The following is a 16307-nucleotide window of genomic DNA, read 5'->3' as shown; positions in this document are numbered from 1 at the left end:
AAAAACCTCCAAGGAAGGAGAGTTCACCAGCTCCCAAGGGAGAGAATTCCATTGTCAAACAGCTCTTGCCACCAGAAAGTTCTTCTGGATGTTTAGTCAGAATCTCCTTTCTGGTAGCCTGAAGCCATTGGTTCAAGTTCCACACACCAGAGCTTAAAAAACATCTTGCTCCATCTTCCATGTGATGACCCTTGAGATATTTTAAGGTAGGCTAAACATACCCAGCTCCCTCAACCGTTCCTCATAAGGCTTAGTTTCCAGACCCTTGATCCTCTTGATTACCTTGCTCTGCACACGTTCCAGCTTGTCAACATTCTTCTTAAATTGCGGTGCCCAGAATTGGACACAGTATTCCAGATGTGGTCTGACCAAGGCAGAACAGAGTGAGACTATTACTGTACTTCCCTTGATATGATGCAGCCTAGAATAGCAATAGCTTTTTCTTTTCTTTTCTTTTCTTTTTTGCTGCTGCTGCATCACACTGTTGGCTCATGTTCAGCTTCTGGTCCACCAAGACCCCTGGATCCTTTTCACATGTACTGCTAGCAAGCCAAGTATCCCCCATCTTATATTTGTGCATCTGGTTCTTCCTGCCTAAGTGCAGAACCTGACATTTGTCCCTTTTGAAATACATTTTGTTAGCTTGCGCCTAGTTATCCAATCTGTTAAGGTCATTTTGTATCCTTATTCTGTCTTCTGTGGCATTAGCTACCCCTTCCATTTTGGTGTCATCTGCAAATTTGATGAGCATCCCCTTAATCCCTTCACCTAAGCTGTTTATAAAGACGTTGAACAACAATGGGCCCAATACAGAACCCTGTGGCACTTTTTAAAATGTATCTGTTGCTACCCCTGTGCATGGCTGGGATGGGGAAGATGTTGAACTATTGGTCCAATCATCCCTAGACATTGGTTATGCTTGTGGGGCTGATAGGAGTTGGAGTCTGACATCTGGAGGGCCACAGCTTCCTGCATCCCTGATGCTTGGCCACCTGCTCAATTTAGTATGCAAAAGATGCCATTGTTAATGCATTTTATGAAGTGCATCATGAAACTTAGGTGCCTTTCAGGGGGTTTAAATATGTTGTGCGCCAACTTGAGCATTGTTTTGACAATGGAATGGTGGTGGAATAAAAATTCTCCAGATAAATAAGTAGGTGCAGAGTATTATCCTAATCAGCTGACAACCTGCCTTTGACTTCCATCTACTGTGGCTATTGTTAAATTTTGCAATCCTATGTCTGATATACCCAAGAATACGGAATCACCAGAAGTTGCCCTTGCCTGTTGGCCATTCACATATCAAACAGATCAACTGCAGAATTTCTATTAGTGTCACACTGGGAGGAAAAACTTCAAGAGTGGATTTTCCCAAAGTGTCTGAAAAAACAATTTCACAGCTTTAGACAACAAAAACAGTTATATAACTCTAATCAATTTTCTTAGATTGTTCCCCCCACCAGCAAAATGTTCTACTTAAAGGAGCAAAATAGCTTAATCCATCCTATAAATAACAGAAAGTTTATTGCCTTGCCATTAAAGCACAGGAATATTTGCTATGGAATATACAGAGCAGAAGCCAGAGGACTGAAATGCAATGTTTTAACAGTCTTCTTTAAAGCCATAAACCAGAAATGGAGGAGAGAGGAGGCATCTAAAGTATTGTTACCAGATGTCCCTGTTTCCCAGGGACAGTCCCCGGATTTACAACTCTGTCCCCAGACAAAATCTGTCCCCGGAATGTCCCTGGATTTCATTTAATGTCCCCGGATTTATATTTTAAGTGTTGTAGATTTATAGTAGGGATTGAATGTTGCGTGATTGGTTCAATGGCACAAGACAAAATGGCAGATGCCAAGCATCGAGTTGCTCCTGAAGCCAGCCAGAGCCAACTACGCTACCAGGCTGGCTCTGGGCTGTTGAGACTGCTGAGGGGGAACCGGAGACGCCCGGCGCATCAACTGGGGGAACTGCTCACACACACACACACACACACACACACACACACACACTCGACCTAAATTGAGCCGGGAGTGAGAGTGTCCAGCCACCCAGCCAACTGCCCAGTGGTGCTCTGGGGCCAGGAAACCCCCGGAGCCGATGCACACAGAAGGAGAAGAGGAGAAGGAGAAGAAAGAGAGAGAGAGAAAGAGGAAGGAGAAAAAAGAGGGGAGCCCCAACCTTGCCGCTGCTGAGGAGAAGACGTAGGAGAGCACCAGGAGGGCAAGGACATGTGGCCAAGCCAAGGCCCAACCTGAGCCTCCTCCACGGCAGCTAGCACTCCAAGAGAGCAGGCCGGGGCCCAGAGGAAGTCCGTGTGACAGAGGAGACCATAAAAGAGAAGATATTACTTCTTTTTTTAATTAAAAAAAAACCTTTTTAAAAAATATGTCCCCCCCCCTTTTTTTTAAAAAAAAAGTGTTCCTGGATTCTTTGGGGGGAAATCTGGTAATCTTACTCTAAAGGTGCACAATGGAGAATTTATTATGGCCCAATGCATTCATAAGGTGGCATGGGTGTCGGCAGGGGGCAGGGGGGGCAACTGCCCCCTAAATCAAGTAAATAAATAAAAATATTTAACTAACTGATCAGTTGCATTGCAAGTAACTCAATTCTGCTCCCCTCCTAACATAATGCCTGCCTCCCCCCCCCAAAAAAAATCCTGGCTACACCCATGCCACCTGGTATGGTCCAGAAAAAATTGGAAACTGCCATACAGTGGACTGAATGGGAGCTCAGTCCTGATCAGATTGAGGCACTAGTAGAGGCTGGTTCCCCAGACCAGATGGCTGGGAGGTTGCCTGTTCTTGATGGGGTTACACTCCCTCTGAAGGACCACGTACGTAGTTTGGGGTCCTCCTGGATCCTCTGCTGTCGCTCGAGGCTCAGGTGGCCTTATTGGCACAGATTGCCTTCCATCAACTTTGGCTACTAACTACTGTTGTCTATGCTCTGGTAACCTCTAGGTTAGATGGCTGCAACGTGTTATATGTAGGGCTGCCTCTGAAGATGGTTCAGAAATTTCAGCTAGTGCAGAGACTGTTTGAACATATTGCACTGATCCTGGCCAACTGCACTGGCTGCCAATTAGCTTCTGAACCCAGTTCAAGCTACTGGTTTTGACCTCTAAAGGCTTAAATTGCTCAGGGCCACAATACCTCAAGGACAGGCTCTCTCCATATAAACCACGGGTGTCAAACACAAGGCCCGGGGGCCAAATCCGGCCCGCCAGACCTCGTCATGTGGCCCGCCGAGCGCCCCAGCCAGCGGGACCCAGCAGCGGGACCTTGCTGCTGAAGCGCCGTGCCGACAAAGCGCCGACAAACAGCTGGGACCTGGGGGGGGGGTAGAAAGGCGGCTGGAGCAGCGCTGCGTGGAGCGCCCCGAGCCACAGCAGAAGGAGGAGGCAGCATGCCAGGTCAGCGCCCAGCAGCGCCGCACGGAGAGTCCCGAGCCTCTGCGACGCAGCAGTGCTCTGTAGCACTTTGGATCCTCCTCCTCCTGCCACGGCTCGGCGCCTGGAAGCACAGACAAAGCACCCAGCAGTGCCGCGTGGAGGAGCAGGAGGATTCAAAGTGCAGCCAGCAGCAGCAACGCTCCCAGAGACTCGGGGCGCTCTGCGCACGCTGCTGGGTGCCGACCCAAGCCTCTGGGAGCCGGCAGGAGGAGGAGGAGGCTTGTCGGGTCGTCATTCAGCAGCGCGCGCGGAGCACCCCGAGTCTCTGGGAGCGTTGCTGCTGCTGGCTGCCGGAGGCTCGGGGTGCTCTGCGCGCGCTGCTGGGTGACAACCCAGCAAGCCTCCTCCTCCTCCTGCCGGCTCCCAGGGGCTTGGGTCGACACCCAGCAGCGCACGCAGAGCACCCCGAGCCTCATTCAAACCAACTTTAAAGGAGAACACATTTTTTATAAAAAAAAATCAGCAGTAACATGGTCATAAAACCACATCTAAAAAGTCTGGGGTAATACAATGTTTTCACCTGGTACCAAAAAGAAGAAAAAAAGACTCAGGTCCAGATGAACCTCTGCGCGTGCTGCTGGAACCACTTGCAGTAATAATAATAAAAAGACACCCACCGAAAATAAGCCACCCTGTGTTTTTTTGAGGAAAAAAAGTTATAAGACGGTGTCTTAAAAAAGGGAAAACACGGTAGGATGCTGCTTTATACTTCTGGCCCTTAAACCCTGGAACCAGGAGAACAGCTCCAGTGAGTCAACCTCAGCCAGTCCCTTTGGTGAAGGGTGGTGGCTCACTGGCAGAACATCTGTCCTGCATGCAGAAGGACCCCAGCATCTCCAGGTACCAGTAGCTCTGCAAAGCTCCTGCATGAAACCCTAGCGAGCCTCCACCACCCAGTGCAGTTACCAAAAATCATTTTTCAATAAATTATACAATAATTGTACATTTGAATATCTACTTGCCATTATTCTGACTATGTTAGTTATTACTTACATTATTACAAAAAACAGTAATAATTGAATGCAGTGACAATAATTTATGATAGTAAAGAGTGGACACATAGTCCTACAGATACTACCGGCCCTTTGAGGGTGACCAAACTGCTGATGCGGCCCCCGATGAATTTGAGTTTGACACCCCTGATATAAACCATCCCAGACTCTGCGTTCACCACCTGAGTCCCTTCTCTCTGTGCCTCCTCCAAGTGAGGTCCGGAGGGTGGCAACGCAAGAATGGGCGAAAGGCCTGCAGTGGCTCCCCAGTTGTGGAATGCTCTCCCCAGGGAGCTTCACCTGGTCCCTTCATTATATATTTTTAGGCACCAGAACGTTCCTCTTTCACCAGGTCTTAAGCTGATTAATATTCTACAGCCTTTTAAATGTGTTTGTGGGAGGGGTGTTATAGTTTTGTTGTTTTGGTTTAATTATTTACTTGTGTTTTATCTTGTATTTTATTCTGTGAACAACCCTGAGATCTTTTGATGAAAGTCGGTATATAAATTTAATAAATAAAATAAAACACACTGTGTCAGACCTTTTGTCCATCTAGATCAATATTGCCTGCACTGACTGGCAGAAGCTCTCCAGGATTTCAGGCAGGGAGTCTTTCCAGTCACCCCTGGAACTGCCATTGGGGATAGAACCTGGGATCTTCCACCTGCAAGTTATCAGCTCTACCAATGAGCCAGGGCACCTTCATGGTGTAGTAGTTAACCTTGAAGGAGTATGATCCTTAGTAGTCATAAGAAAGGGAAATGGTTGGCTTGCATTTATGAGCCAGGCAGCAACATTTTAGTTTGCATCCATCAGCCTACTCCAATCCTAACCTGATTTTATCCACCTAGTCGCTGTTGACTAAAACATCTTAAACTCAGCTATGGAAGACTGGATTGTAAATGATAACATTAGAGGGGATTTTAATCAGAGCAGAATTAAATACTTCAAGGCCTGAGAAATGACAAGAGACCATGCTTGTTCATTTTGACAAACAAAGAGAACCTTCCCTGTGTAGCTTTTTGCACTGCCTACTAACCTGTATATTTGCCAGGATACTCGTTCGTGCCACCTCACACCAAAAATTGTGGGTGACTGCAATGAAGGGCTTCAACTTTGTGTGGGCCCAGCCCCACAAATTGGGTCCTCCCTAACAAGAGGGCATGTGTTGCAGTGCGACCTGGCAACCAGACCCTGTGTTGTGGGTGGAAACGTTTGGATAGCCACAACACCCTATTGGAGGTCCCTTGATGCTGGGTGCAATTAGACCAATGGGGTGCCAGCTAAAGTCTATCAAGGGACCTCTGTTTAAGCCCATGCACGTGTCTCTGAGCTTCCTCTTTGGGGCCAGTGCATCGGAACATCTGCCCACCTCTCCCTATATTTAGGGCTTGCACGCATGACCTTGCTATGCCATCGTGTGTCATCTGTCGTTGGGACAGGGGCACAGCAGGAATTTCCCCACTTGGCTGATTGGCTGGTGCCATTTGGGTTTCACCTGCCGTGTAGCAAATCGTCACAACTTGTAAGATTGTGGATAGGCTCTGGTTCAGGTAATAGGGGTGGCAGAGCGGTCTAGCCAACCCTATGCATTGGGTATTTCGTTAAAGGAATCCTGGGACTCTTGGTTGGTCTTCCCTTAGAGGGGTTGTGTCTGGAGCCAGAGTCCAGGGGGGCATCTGGCTGGTGGACTGGTTGAACACCGCCTTTCACTAAGCCGGGTGTTTACCCAAGGCTAACCTACAGTGTGCCCTGGGTCAGCGCTGCTTGCAAGGGTGCAGGGAGCTAGTTGAACCAGAGCCTATGCAGCCACTCACTTGATTGTAATCAATAAATTTGTGGCCTAAATTCTGCCAAAAACCAAACCAAAAATTTGAATCTTGTCTGAATTTATTTGGGGGTGGTTAAAAGGTCTACACATGCAAATGTATTATTGTGGGTGCCAAACCACCCACGGCCCCCTGGAGTTGGTTCCAGTGTTTGCCAGTGAACCTTCTACTACATAAGACCTTATCAGTCATTGAGATCTGAATTATACAAATGAAAAGACTTACCACATCCATGATTTGCCTGAGGCTGAGGCTGAAGGAGACAGTGAGTGGCTGGGAGTCATTGGCCACAGGCCTTTCCAAAGGGTTGTAATTCTTCAGAAGTTCCTTGTAGAGTTTCCTCTGGTACTCCCCCTGCAGGGACACTGGAGAAACAGAGGCAAATAGAGAGGAGTTTACAAAAATGTCACTGTCAACTCAATGTCATTGACATGTTCAAAACTCTGCTCAAATCAGCAGTGGGTAGAGCCAAAGAGCTAAATTGTCATGCTACTGAATAATCTTACTGAGATATGGTGACAGGCAAGAGCTCAGAGTGCAACCCTTGAGCCAGAAAGGCTCCATTTAAATCTCAACTCCACAAAGCACTCTGTAGGTAATGTCATGTGTGCTTCCACCATGGTGTTTTGAACCACAATTCCCATCAGCGCCAGTGCAAGCAAAACAAATGGAGGCTGCCAGGGTTGGCAAAGACTGCCTCAGGCAATCCACTGCTTCTCAGTCTAGCCTGGCATCTACCCTTGAGAGTAATAAGACACAGTGTGGTGTAGTGATTACAATGAATAGGGAGACTTGGATTCAAATCCCTGCTCAGTCCCAAAGCTCACTAGTCATCTTTTCTTGGTGCAGAATCTGGATGTGGACTTTTAATTTTGCTTTAGTTCAAAGCACAGAGAGAGAGAGATCTGCCTAGGACCAGGTCACTCCCTTGGCCCTTCTAAATCAGGCATCTTTGGAAAGGCACAAAGCTATATTTAATTGAGAGTTGTATCAAGGATGAGGGTTTGATATGATGCCGTGGCTTTAAACAGATGAAGAAGACTCCAACCATAGATATAGACACACAGAGAGAGGGAGGAGGGAGAGATTTCTTATTCCTGCAGCCAAGAATATATTACAAGCTAATCTCTCCCCACCCCCCACCCCCCGAGGTCCAGTGGGGATGACCAGGGAACACAAAGTATGCCTTCAGCCAGAGATAATTTGGGAATTACCGGCAAAAAGAGCCCTAGACAAGAGTGGGAGTATGAGTTTGGCTAGAGTCAAAATGACCTGTCAAGATACATTTAGGAAATCATCCTGGCTTCTATAAATCCATCCAATAGGGTCTGGACAAAGTGTACATTATTCAGGGGAAAGGAAACAGAGCCAGCTCTCACAAGTGCACATGATACTAAATATTTAGGTGGCCAGTTGCTGCTGCTGTAGACTCTGCAAAGCTCACTTCTCTGGGTTGCTGCTGCAGCTGTTGTAATTAACCTGCGTTATTACCAGCCCTTCCCTATAAGCTCCCAGGGTGGATCACAATCATTATGGGGAAGGAATCCTACAATTAAGGGCTGCAGCAGAGAATGCCCTATCTCCTGGACCACCACCAGCGCTTCTGCACCCAAGAAGGCCTCTAGGGAAGGAAGCAACCTTTCAGATATTTGGGGCATGAGCACCTTAAATTGGGCTTGGAAACCAACTGGCAGCCAATGCAGCAGTTTTAAAACAGGAGTTATAAGAGTTCTGAATGCAACCTGGGCACTGCATTTTGGACCAAGTGAAGGTCCCACATTATTAGCATGCATTGTGTCTGTACAGGATTACAGTTGTGAGAAGACGTTTCACTATCCAAACAACATAGCCATCTCTTCTCAAGTGCTTTCTCCATGTACATCCTCTGAACAGTGGGAGACATTCATAGAATCATAGAATTCATAGAATTCATAGAATCATAGAATCATAGAGTTGGAAGAGACCACGAGGGCCATCCAGTCCAACCCCCTGCCAAGCAGGAAACACCATCAAAGCATTCTTGACATATGGCTGTCAAGCCTCTGCTTAAAGACCTCCAAAGAAGGAGACTCCACCACACTTCTTGGCAGCAAATCCCACTGTCGAACAGCTCTCACTGTCAGGAAGTTCTTCCTAATGTTTAGGTGGAATCTTCTTTCTTGTAGTTTGAATCCGTTGCTCCGTGTCCGCTTCTCTGGAGCAGCAGAAAACAATCTTTCTCCCTCCTCTATATGACATCCTTTTATATATTTGAACATGGCTATCATATCACCCCTTAACCTTCTCTTCTCCAGGCTAAACATACCCAGCTCCCTAAGCCGTTCCTCATAAGGCATCGTTTCCAGGCCTTTGACCATTTTGGTTGCCCTCTTCTGGACACGTTCCAGCTTGTCAATATCCTTCTTGAACTGTGGTGCCCAGAACTGGACACAGTACTCCAGGTGAGGTCTGACCAGAGCAGAATACAGTGGTACTATTACTTCCCTTGATCTAGATGCTATACTCCTATTGATGCAGCCCAGAATTGCATTGGCTTTTTTAGCTGCTGCATCACACTGCTGACTCATGTCAAGTTTGTGGTCAACCAAGACTCCTAGATCCTTTTCACATGTACTGCTCTCAAGCCAGGTGTCTCCCATCCTATATTTGTGCCTTTCATTTTTTTGGCCCAAGTGTAGTACTTTACATTTCTCCTTGTTGAAATTCATCTTGTTTGCTTTGGCCCAGTTGTCTAATCTGTTAAGGTCATTCTGAAGTGTGATCCTGTCCTCTGGGGTGTTAGCCACCCCTCCCAATTTGGTGTCATCTGCAAACTTGCTCAGGATTCCCTCCATAGCTGCCAAGTTTTCCCTTTTCTCACGAGGAAGTCTATTCAGCATAAGGGAAAATCCCTTTTAAAAAGGGATAACTTGGCAGCTATGATTCCCTCAAGCCCATCATCCAAGTCATTGATAAAGATGTTGAACAAGACTGGGCCCAAGACAGAACCCTGTGGCACCCCACTAGTCACTACTCTCCAGGATGAGGAGGAGCCATTGATGAGCACCCTTTGGGTTCGGTCAGTAAGCCAGTTACAAATCCACTGAATGGTAGCATTGTCTAGCCCACATTTTACCAGCTTCTTTACAAGAATATCATGGGGCACCTTGTCAAAGGCCTTGCTGAAATCAAGATAGGCTACATCCACAGCGTTCCCTTCATCTACCAGGCTTGTAATTCTGTCAAAAAATGAGATCAGATTAGTCTGACATGACTTATTTTTCAGGAACCCATGCTGACTTTTAGTGATCACAGAGTTTCTTTCTAGGTGCTCACAGACTGTTTGCTTAATGATCTGCTCTAGAATCTTTCCTGGTATTGATGTCAGGCTGACTGGGCGGTAATTGTTTGGGTCCTCTCTTTCCCCCTTTTTGAAAATAGGGACAACATTTGCCCTCCTCCAGTCTGCTGGAACTTCGCCTGTTCTCCAGGAATTTTCAAAGATTATTGCCAGTGGTTCTGAAATCACCTCTGCCAGTTCTTTTAATACTCTTGGATGTAGTTCATCTGGCCCTGGAGACTTGAATACATCTAAACTAACCAAGTATTCTTGTACTACCTCCTTACTTATTCTGGGCTGTGTTTCCCCTGCTGAATCATCTGCTCCATATTCTTCAGGTCGGGCGTTGTTTTCTTTCTTGGAGAAGACTGAGGCAAAGAAGGCATTGAGGAGTTCTGCCCTTTCTCTGTCCCCTGTTTGCATTTCACCATCTTCTCCTCTGAATGACCCCACTGTTTCCTTGTTTTTCCTTTTGCTACGGACATACCCATAAAAGCCCTTTTTGTTGCTTTTAACCTCTCTGGCGAGCCTGAGTTCATTCTGTGCTTTAGCTTTTCTGACTTTGTCTCTACACGTGCTGGCTATATGTTTGAATTCCTCTCTGGAGATTTCCCCCCTTTTCCATTTTTTGTACATATCCCTTTTAAATCTTAACTCAGTCAAAAGTTCTTTAGATAGCCAGCCTGGCTTCTTTAGGCACCTTCCATGTTTCCGTCTCATTGGTATTGCCTGAAGTTGTGCTTTTAATATCTCCCTTTTAACAAACTCCCAACCATCATGAACTCCCTTCCCTTTTAGTATTACTGTCCATGGGATTTCACCCAGCGTTTCCCTAAGTTTTCTGAAGTCGGCTTTCTTAAAGTCTAGAATTTGGACCTTAGTATGCTTGGTTGCTCCTTTCCGCTGGATAATAAACTCCAGAAGAGCATGGTCACTCCCACCTAATGATCCTGCCACTTCTACCCCACTAACCAAGTCATCACTATTGGTTAGGACCAGATCTAAAATGGCTGATCCTCTTGTTGCTTCTCCCACTTTCTGGACAATGAAGTTGTCTGCAAGGCCAGTGAGGAATCTGTTCGACCTTATGCTCTTGGCTGAGTTTGACATCCAACAAATATCAGGATAGTTGAAATCCCCCATTACTACTATCTCACTTCCTTTGGAATGCTTGGCCATCTGTTCCAGGAAGGCACCATCTGTGTCCTCAGTTTGGCTTGGGGATCTATAGTAAACTCCCACAATGAGATCACTGTTGTTTTTCTCTCCCTTAATTTTGACCCAGATACTCTCAATTTGGCTTTGAAGTTTTAAATCCTGGATCTCTTCACAGGTATACATATCCCTAACATATAAAGCTACTCCTCCTCCTTTCCTGTTTGGTCTATTTCTCTTAAATAGATTGTATCCCTCTATTACTACATTCCAGTCATGAGACTCATCCCACCAGGTTTCAGTGATGCCTATTATGTCATATTTAGTTTGCTGTACCAAGAGCTCAAGTTCATCTTGTTTATTTCCCATGCTCTGTGCATTAGTATACAGACATTGAAGACCGTTGATCATTCCCCCATGTCTCTTATTTAAGGATATTTTCGTCCCACCACTAGGTCTGCATGCTGCTTGCTCCATTTGGTCTGCATGCTAGGTCTGCATGCTGCTTGCTCCATTCCTCCTGATTCTTGCAGAAGAAGTGGGAAACATCCACCCCACAGGCTAAATTAGGCCTGGTGGGGGTCCAAATTTGGCCAATAAGTCAATTTTCCCCAAAACCACACCTACTTGCCCCTCACACCTGACCTCATATGTGCCATCAAGTGTGCAGCAGGTGGTGATGTGGCTTCTGAGGAAGAATGTCCAGGACGAATAAAAGAAAGTACTTATTCACACAGTCCATAGTTAAACTATGGAACTCTCTCCCACAGGAGCCAGTGATGACCATCAACTTGGATGGCTTTGAAGGTGAATTGGCTACTCACCATGATGGCCCTGCTCTACCTCCACAGTTGGAGGCAGCAATGCTTCTGAATACCAATTGCTGGCAACCCCAGGAGCGGAGAGGGCTGCTCTTGTGCTCAGGTCCTGCCTGTGGGTTTCCCATTGGGGCATCTGGTTGGCCACTGTGAGAACAGGATGCTGGACTCGATGGGACATTGGCCTGATCTGGCAGGCCCTTTCTATTTTCTTACAATGTTCCCAATGTTCCCAACTGTTCCTTGGCAAGGAATGCTTGCCTGGAGGCAACTGCAAACAGGCTGGAACTGGGAACTTCATAGCACAGCTGATGCCTGCCCAAAGCGGCCTTGCTAGAAGAGCCAAAAACTTGATCTGCTGTGCTAGAGAGTTCCCAATGAAAACTTTGTAGCTCAGCTAATGCTTGCCCAAAGCAGGGTTGCTGGAAGTGCAAATCAGCTGATCAACTATGGTAACAAGCCCGCTGTTGAGTTTCTCCCTGGGAACTCCATAGCATGACCAATTTCTGCTCAAAGCTGATTGGTTAGAGACAATTGCCCTTAGAGCAAGCCCACTGGGATTGGCATTTATAAGAAGCCCTAAAACACAGCTTACTGCAAGTACAAACATTCCTTGTCAATGCTAGCTTGAATGAAGGCCAGTGTTGCAAAGGATCTCTCTCTGCTCAGGGTTTTTGGCTACCATTGGATACTAGCCTTTTCACCAATTTGACATTTCTCTACTTTAAGAAGATAGCTTTGGCAAACTGGTGTTGTTCCTCACATTGTGTTTCTGTACATGCAATGATTTATGCATTTTGTAATGTTTGTCTATTTAGAGCCTTGTACTCCTCCGCTGAAAAAGCTCTCAATGCAGATTAGATATGATCAATTAAAGTAAGACTGCTCTTGCCCACAAGCTTATACTCTAAGGGCATGACACAAAAGGAAAAAGGAATGGGGAGGAAAAATATGAGGGACCACCCATTTTATTTGTCATCCGAATGCATATGTTAGAAAGTACTGCTGTGCTTGTATCTACATCTCTTTCTCTTCCCCATCCTTCCTCCTTCCCTTAATTATTTCCCTCTGCTTCTGAAATTCAGATTGTATTTGATTTTATCACTCTACCAAATGTCATATTCATTGATGGGACTATTATAGAAAATAACAACATCAATCCTACATCAGCTTTCCTGCACATGCCACAAATGCACACTAGCATAACCATGCACACACAAATGCATGCATTTTGATAAGGATCTGCATATGTGAAAATATCATGTCAGAATTAGACCCTCACTCAAGGGCTTTGAGTCAATATTGAAACATTTCAACGAGGAAGGTTGATTTGGTCCCAAATGGGTGCATGAATAATTTAGACAGAGAGAGTGAGGATTTCCCACAGCCGTCCTGCAGTTATTTAGGGGGTTGGTGTGCTGCTTGGTCACTGGTTATCTGACAGGATAATCCTTTCCCATAACACTTTATGTGCTCACCTTTTTTAAAAAAATTGCACACTTAAGCAGGAGGATCAAAAGCTGCTGTGAGGATAGGAACTGAAATGAAGATTCACACAAATATGAAAACTGGCAAACGGTTCAGGATTCTTTTTTCTTTTTTTCTTTTTAATGTCCACATTTTCAAAGTTTCCTCTTGAAGTATTTGCATCTTTATATAGTTTCACCAAACACACACACACACACACACTCAACCATATAAATGAACATAGCTCAGTTGGTAGAGCATGAGATTCCTAATCTCAGGGTTCTGGGTTCAAGCCCCACATTGGACAAAAAGATTTCTGCATTGCAGGGGGCTGGACTAGGTGACCTCATGGTTTATTCCAACTCTATAATTCTATGAATCTATTATTCTAATAATACATAGCATTTTTGTGCAGTTTAACATAAATGATAAGAATGGACCAACTGTATCTTTGGAATTCAAGCTTTGAAGGATACTTTTTAAAAAGGGAATTAGTCTTCCTAATTCATTTTCAAACAGTTGCACTAATAGGGCAATCTTTTGTATGTCACTTTACTTTGTATGTTACTTTACTTCTGAGTAAAGTAACCCCTGTCAAGTTCAATCAGGCTTCCTCTTAAGTTAGTTTTTCAGCTTCACAGCACAACTACAACCTGTGTAGAAATAACTAAGTCCCACTGAATTCAACAGAACTTTACTCTCAAGTACTGGGTTTCAGGCTTTGTATCTATTTGATGAAGCCAAGATTTGTACACCTTGGGCTTGATGCGGGCGCTGGAGCACCGCCGCTGGCAACCCGCTCCATAGCGCATGTGTGCTTCTTCCTACTCAGGCTGAGCAGCGAGGAGCGTCTCTTGCCGCTCCGCCTGAAGAAGCACACGTCGCACTACGGAGCAGGTTGCCAGGGGGGCGGCGCTCCAGCACCCGGATCCTTGGATCCGGGCACTGGAGCACTGCCACTGGCAAACCGATCCATAGTGCGACATGTGCTTCTTCCTACTCAGGCAGAGTGGCAAGGGGCGTCTCTCGCCGCTCCGCCTGAAGAAGCACACGTCGCACTACGGAGCGGGTTGCCGGGGGGCGGCGCTCCAGCAAGCTGATCCATAGTGCGACATGTGCTTCTTCCTACTCAGGCAGAGCGGCAAGGAGCATCTCCGCTCACGCCCCTCGCCACTCCGCCTCCGCCTGAGTAGGAAGAAGACAAAGCACGCTATGGATCGGCTTGCCGCGCACTTTGTCTTCTTCCTACTCAGACGGAGGCCGAGGGGCATCAGCGGCTACCGTTAACGCTGATCTCTGGCCCACCCCTTGCCACCGCCCCACCAGGAAGAAGTGAGGGGCGAGGCCAGAAACATTGGGGCCTCCGCGATGGCGGTTGCGCCGCCGCCACAGTAGCGAGGGGGTGCCACGCTGCCCCCCACAGCACAATAGGGACTCAGCTTCACAGCTGCAAATAAAATGTTTTAAATGTGTTGCAAAGTGCAATACACAAATGTGACACTAGATGCAAAATTCAATCTATTTTTCCAAACGTTTTTTAAAAAATCAGTTTCACAGCGTTGTTGTTATTATTCATATTATTATTATTATTAGTGTGTAGATTCCACCTAGATGTGTTATTTGGCTTACCAATGACAGGATTTCTGTTTTAACTGCTTTTGTGACTTACTTCTGTTAGTTACATGTTTATCACTGCCTATACTTCTCTGCATTCAATTTCCCTCTGACCTCCCTGTTTACAATCACCCCCAATACCATGTGTATGTACACTCAGTGCTTATATACACTTATATACACATATGCCATGTGTGGTGAAGCAGTTAAAGTATTGGCCTAGGACCTGGGAGACCAGGGTTCCAACCATTCAGTCATAAGTTCATTGAGGGGCCTTGGGTCAGTCACTGCTCCTCTCAGCCTAACCTACCTTACAGGGTTGTTGTGGGGATTAAGCGAGGAGGAGGAAGAACCATGTACACCATATTGAGCTCCTTGGAGAAAAGGCTGGGATATAAATGCTATACAGTAATTGCAATAAAGAAAACCTGACAAGGTGGACTCTAGTTCAGGCATAGGCAACCTTGGCTCTCCAGGTGTTTTGGAACAACAACTCCCATGATCCCTAGCTAAAAGGGCCAGTGGTCAGGGATCATGGGAGCTGTCGTTCCAAAACACCTGGAGAGTTAAGGTTGCCTATGTCTCTAGTCCATGGAAGCTTGTAAAAATGTTGTTCTTTAAAGTGCCAAAAGACTCTTGTCATTTTAAGCTCTCATGTTCTCAAGCTCCTAATGATCTTCAAGCCGAATTGGGAGTTGATAATACTAATCTTTCACCTTACCTGCTGGTGCCCACTATCTTGAGCACCTTCCTGATATTCTGCAATGATCAGGTGAGCCAATTCCAAGCTTTATCCAGAGAGGCTGGTTAAAGAGACATGCAGAGCCGGTCCAATATCATGCATGCTGAAAGCAATCCACACTTTGTCCTTGTTTGGCTAGTATATTCTTTTTGTGATTCTTTCTTTACTCTAACATATTACTTACATCATTATTATGGAGGTTTTTGTGGGAGGGAGGGGTTCTCCGCACCAAAAACCCTATTAAAAGGCAGGCTCTAAGAGTCTTAAAATACACACCATACATCAATAACATAAATATCATCAAAGTACACCCTCTTCTCTGGAAGCCACACAAATACCAATATGCATGGGAAATATCGGGAGATGGAAATGCACCCACAAGCTCAGAGGAAACTTCCTCTCTATCCAGACTAGATCATCCAGACTAAGACAGAATGCATGTATTGGGCGATGTGTGTGTGGGCGGGGGCGAGCCATGCCTGTGAGATGTGTGCGGTCCAGACCAAAAGTCCTGATCAGACACTCCTAAGCCACCACAGCAAACTCTCCTTCAGCACCAAGGACGGCTCCTCGCTCGGAGGCAGCGGCTCACCGTGCACGAGTCCCCCGGCGAGGATCAGCACCACGGACAGCTCCCGGGTCCCCATCCCGGGATCCTGGCGGCGGGTCTCTCGCAGCCCCGGCAGCCCAAGCTGGGTCTCCTGCGGTCCGGAAGCGGCGGCCGGCGGGAAGATCGGGAATGCCTCGCAGCCGGCGGGCCGTGGAGCCCCGCGCTGGCGGCCTCTCGGGGCTGATCTCCGCTTCTCTCCTCCGCCAGCTGCCGGCTCAGCCGCGGCGCCGGAATGTCAATCGCCTGGCGCTGCTTTCTTTCCTCCACGACCACCCCCTCCCTCCTCTCCCCACGTGACGGGTTT

At 46.6% G+C, this 16307-nt stretch overlaps 1 protein-coding gene across 1 annotated transcript in view; it reads right to left on the bottom strand.

The window, feature by feature from the left end:
- CHRNA7 (cholinergic receptor nicotinic alpha 7 subunit) overlaps positions 1-16040 on the bottom strand; it is an 87985-nt gene extending 71945 nt beyond the window's left edge. Inside the window, exons 1-2 of the mRNA XM_035103153.1 lie at positions 15986-16040; positions 6504-6643 (exon numbers count right to left, since the gene is read on the bottom strand). Coding sequence (XP_034959044.1) covers positions 6504-6643; positions 15986-16040 — 195 coding nt within the window. The remainder of the gene's footprint in view (positions 1-6503; positions 6644-15985) is intronic.
- Between the last annotated feature and the right edge of the window lie 267 nt (positions 16041-16307).

Source organism: Zootoca vivipara, chromosome 14 (assembly GCF_963506605.1).
Source record: "Zootoca vivipara chromosome 14, rZooViv1.1, whole genome shotgun sequence".
NCBI classification, from domain to species: Eukaryota; Metazoa; Chordata; class Lepidosauria; order Squamata; family Lacertidae; genus Zootoca; species Zootoca vivipara.
Note: the sequence above shows the minus strand (reverse complement) of the source record. Positions and strands in the feature narration are given on the sequence as shown.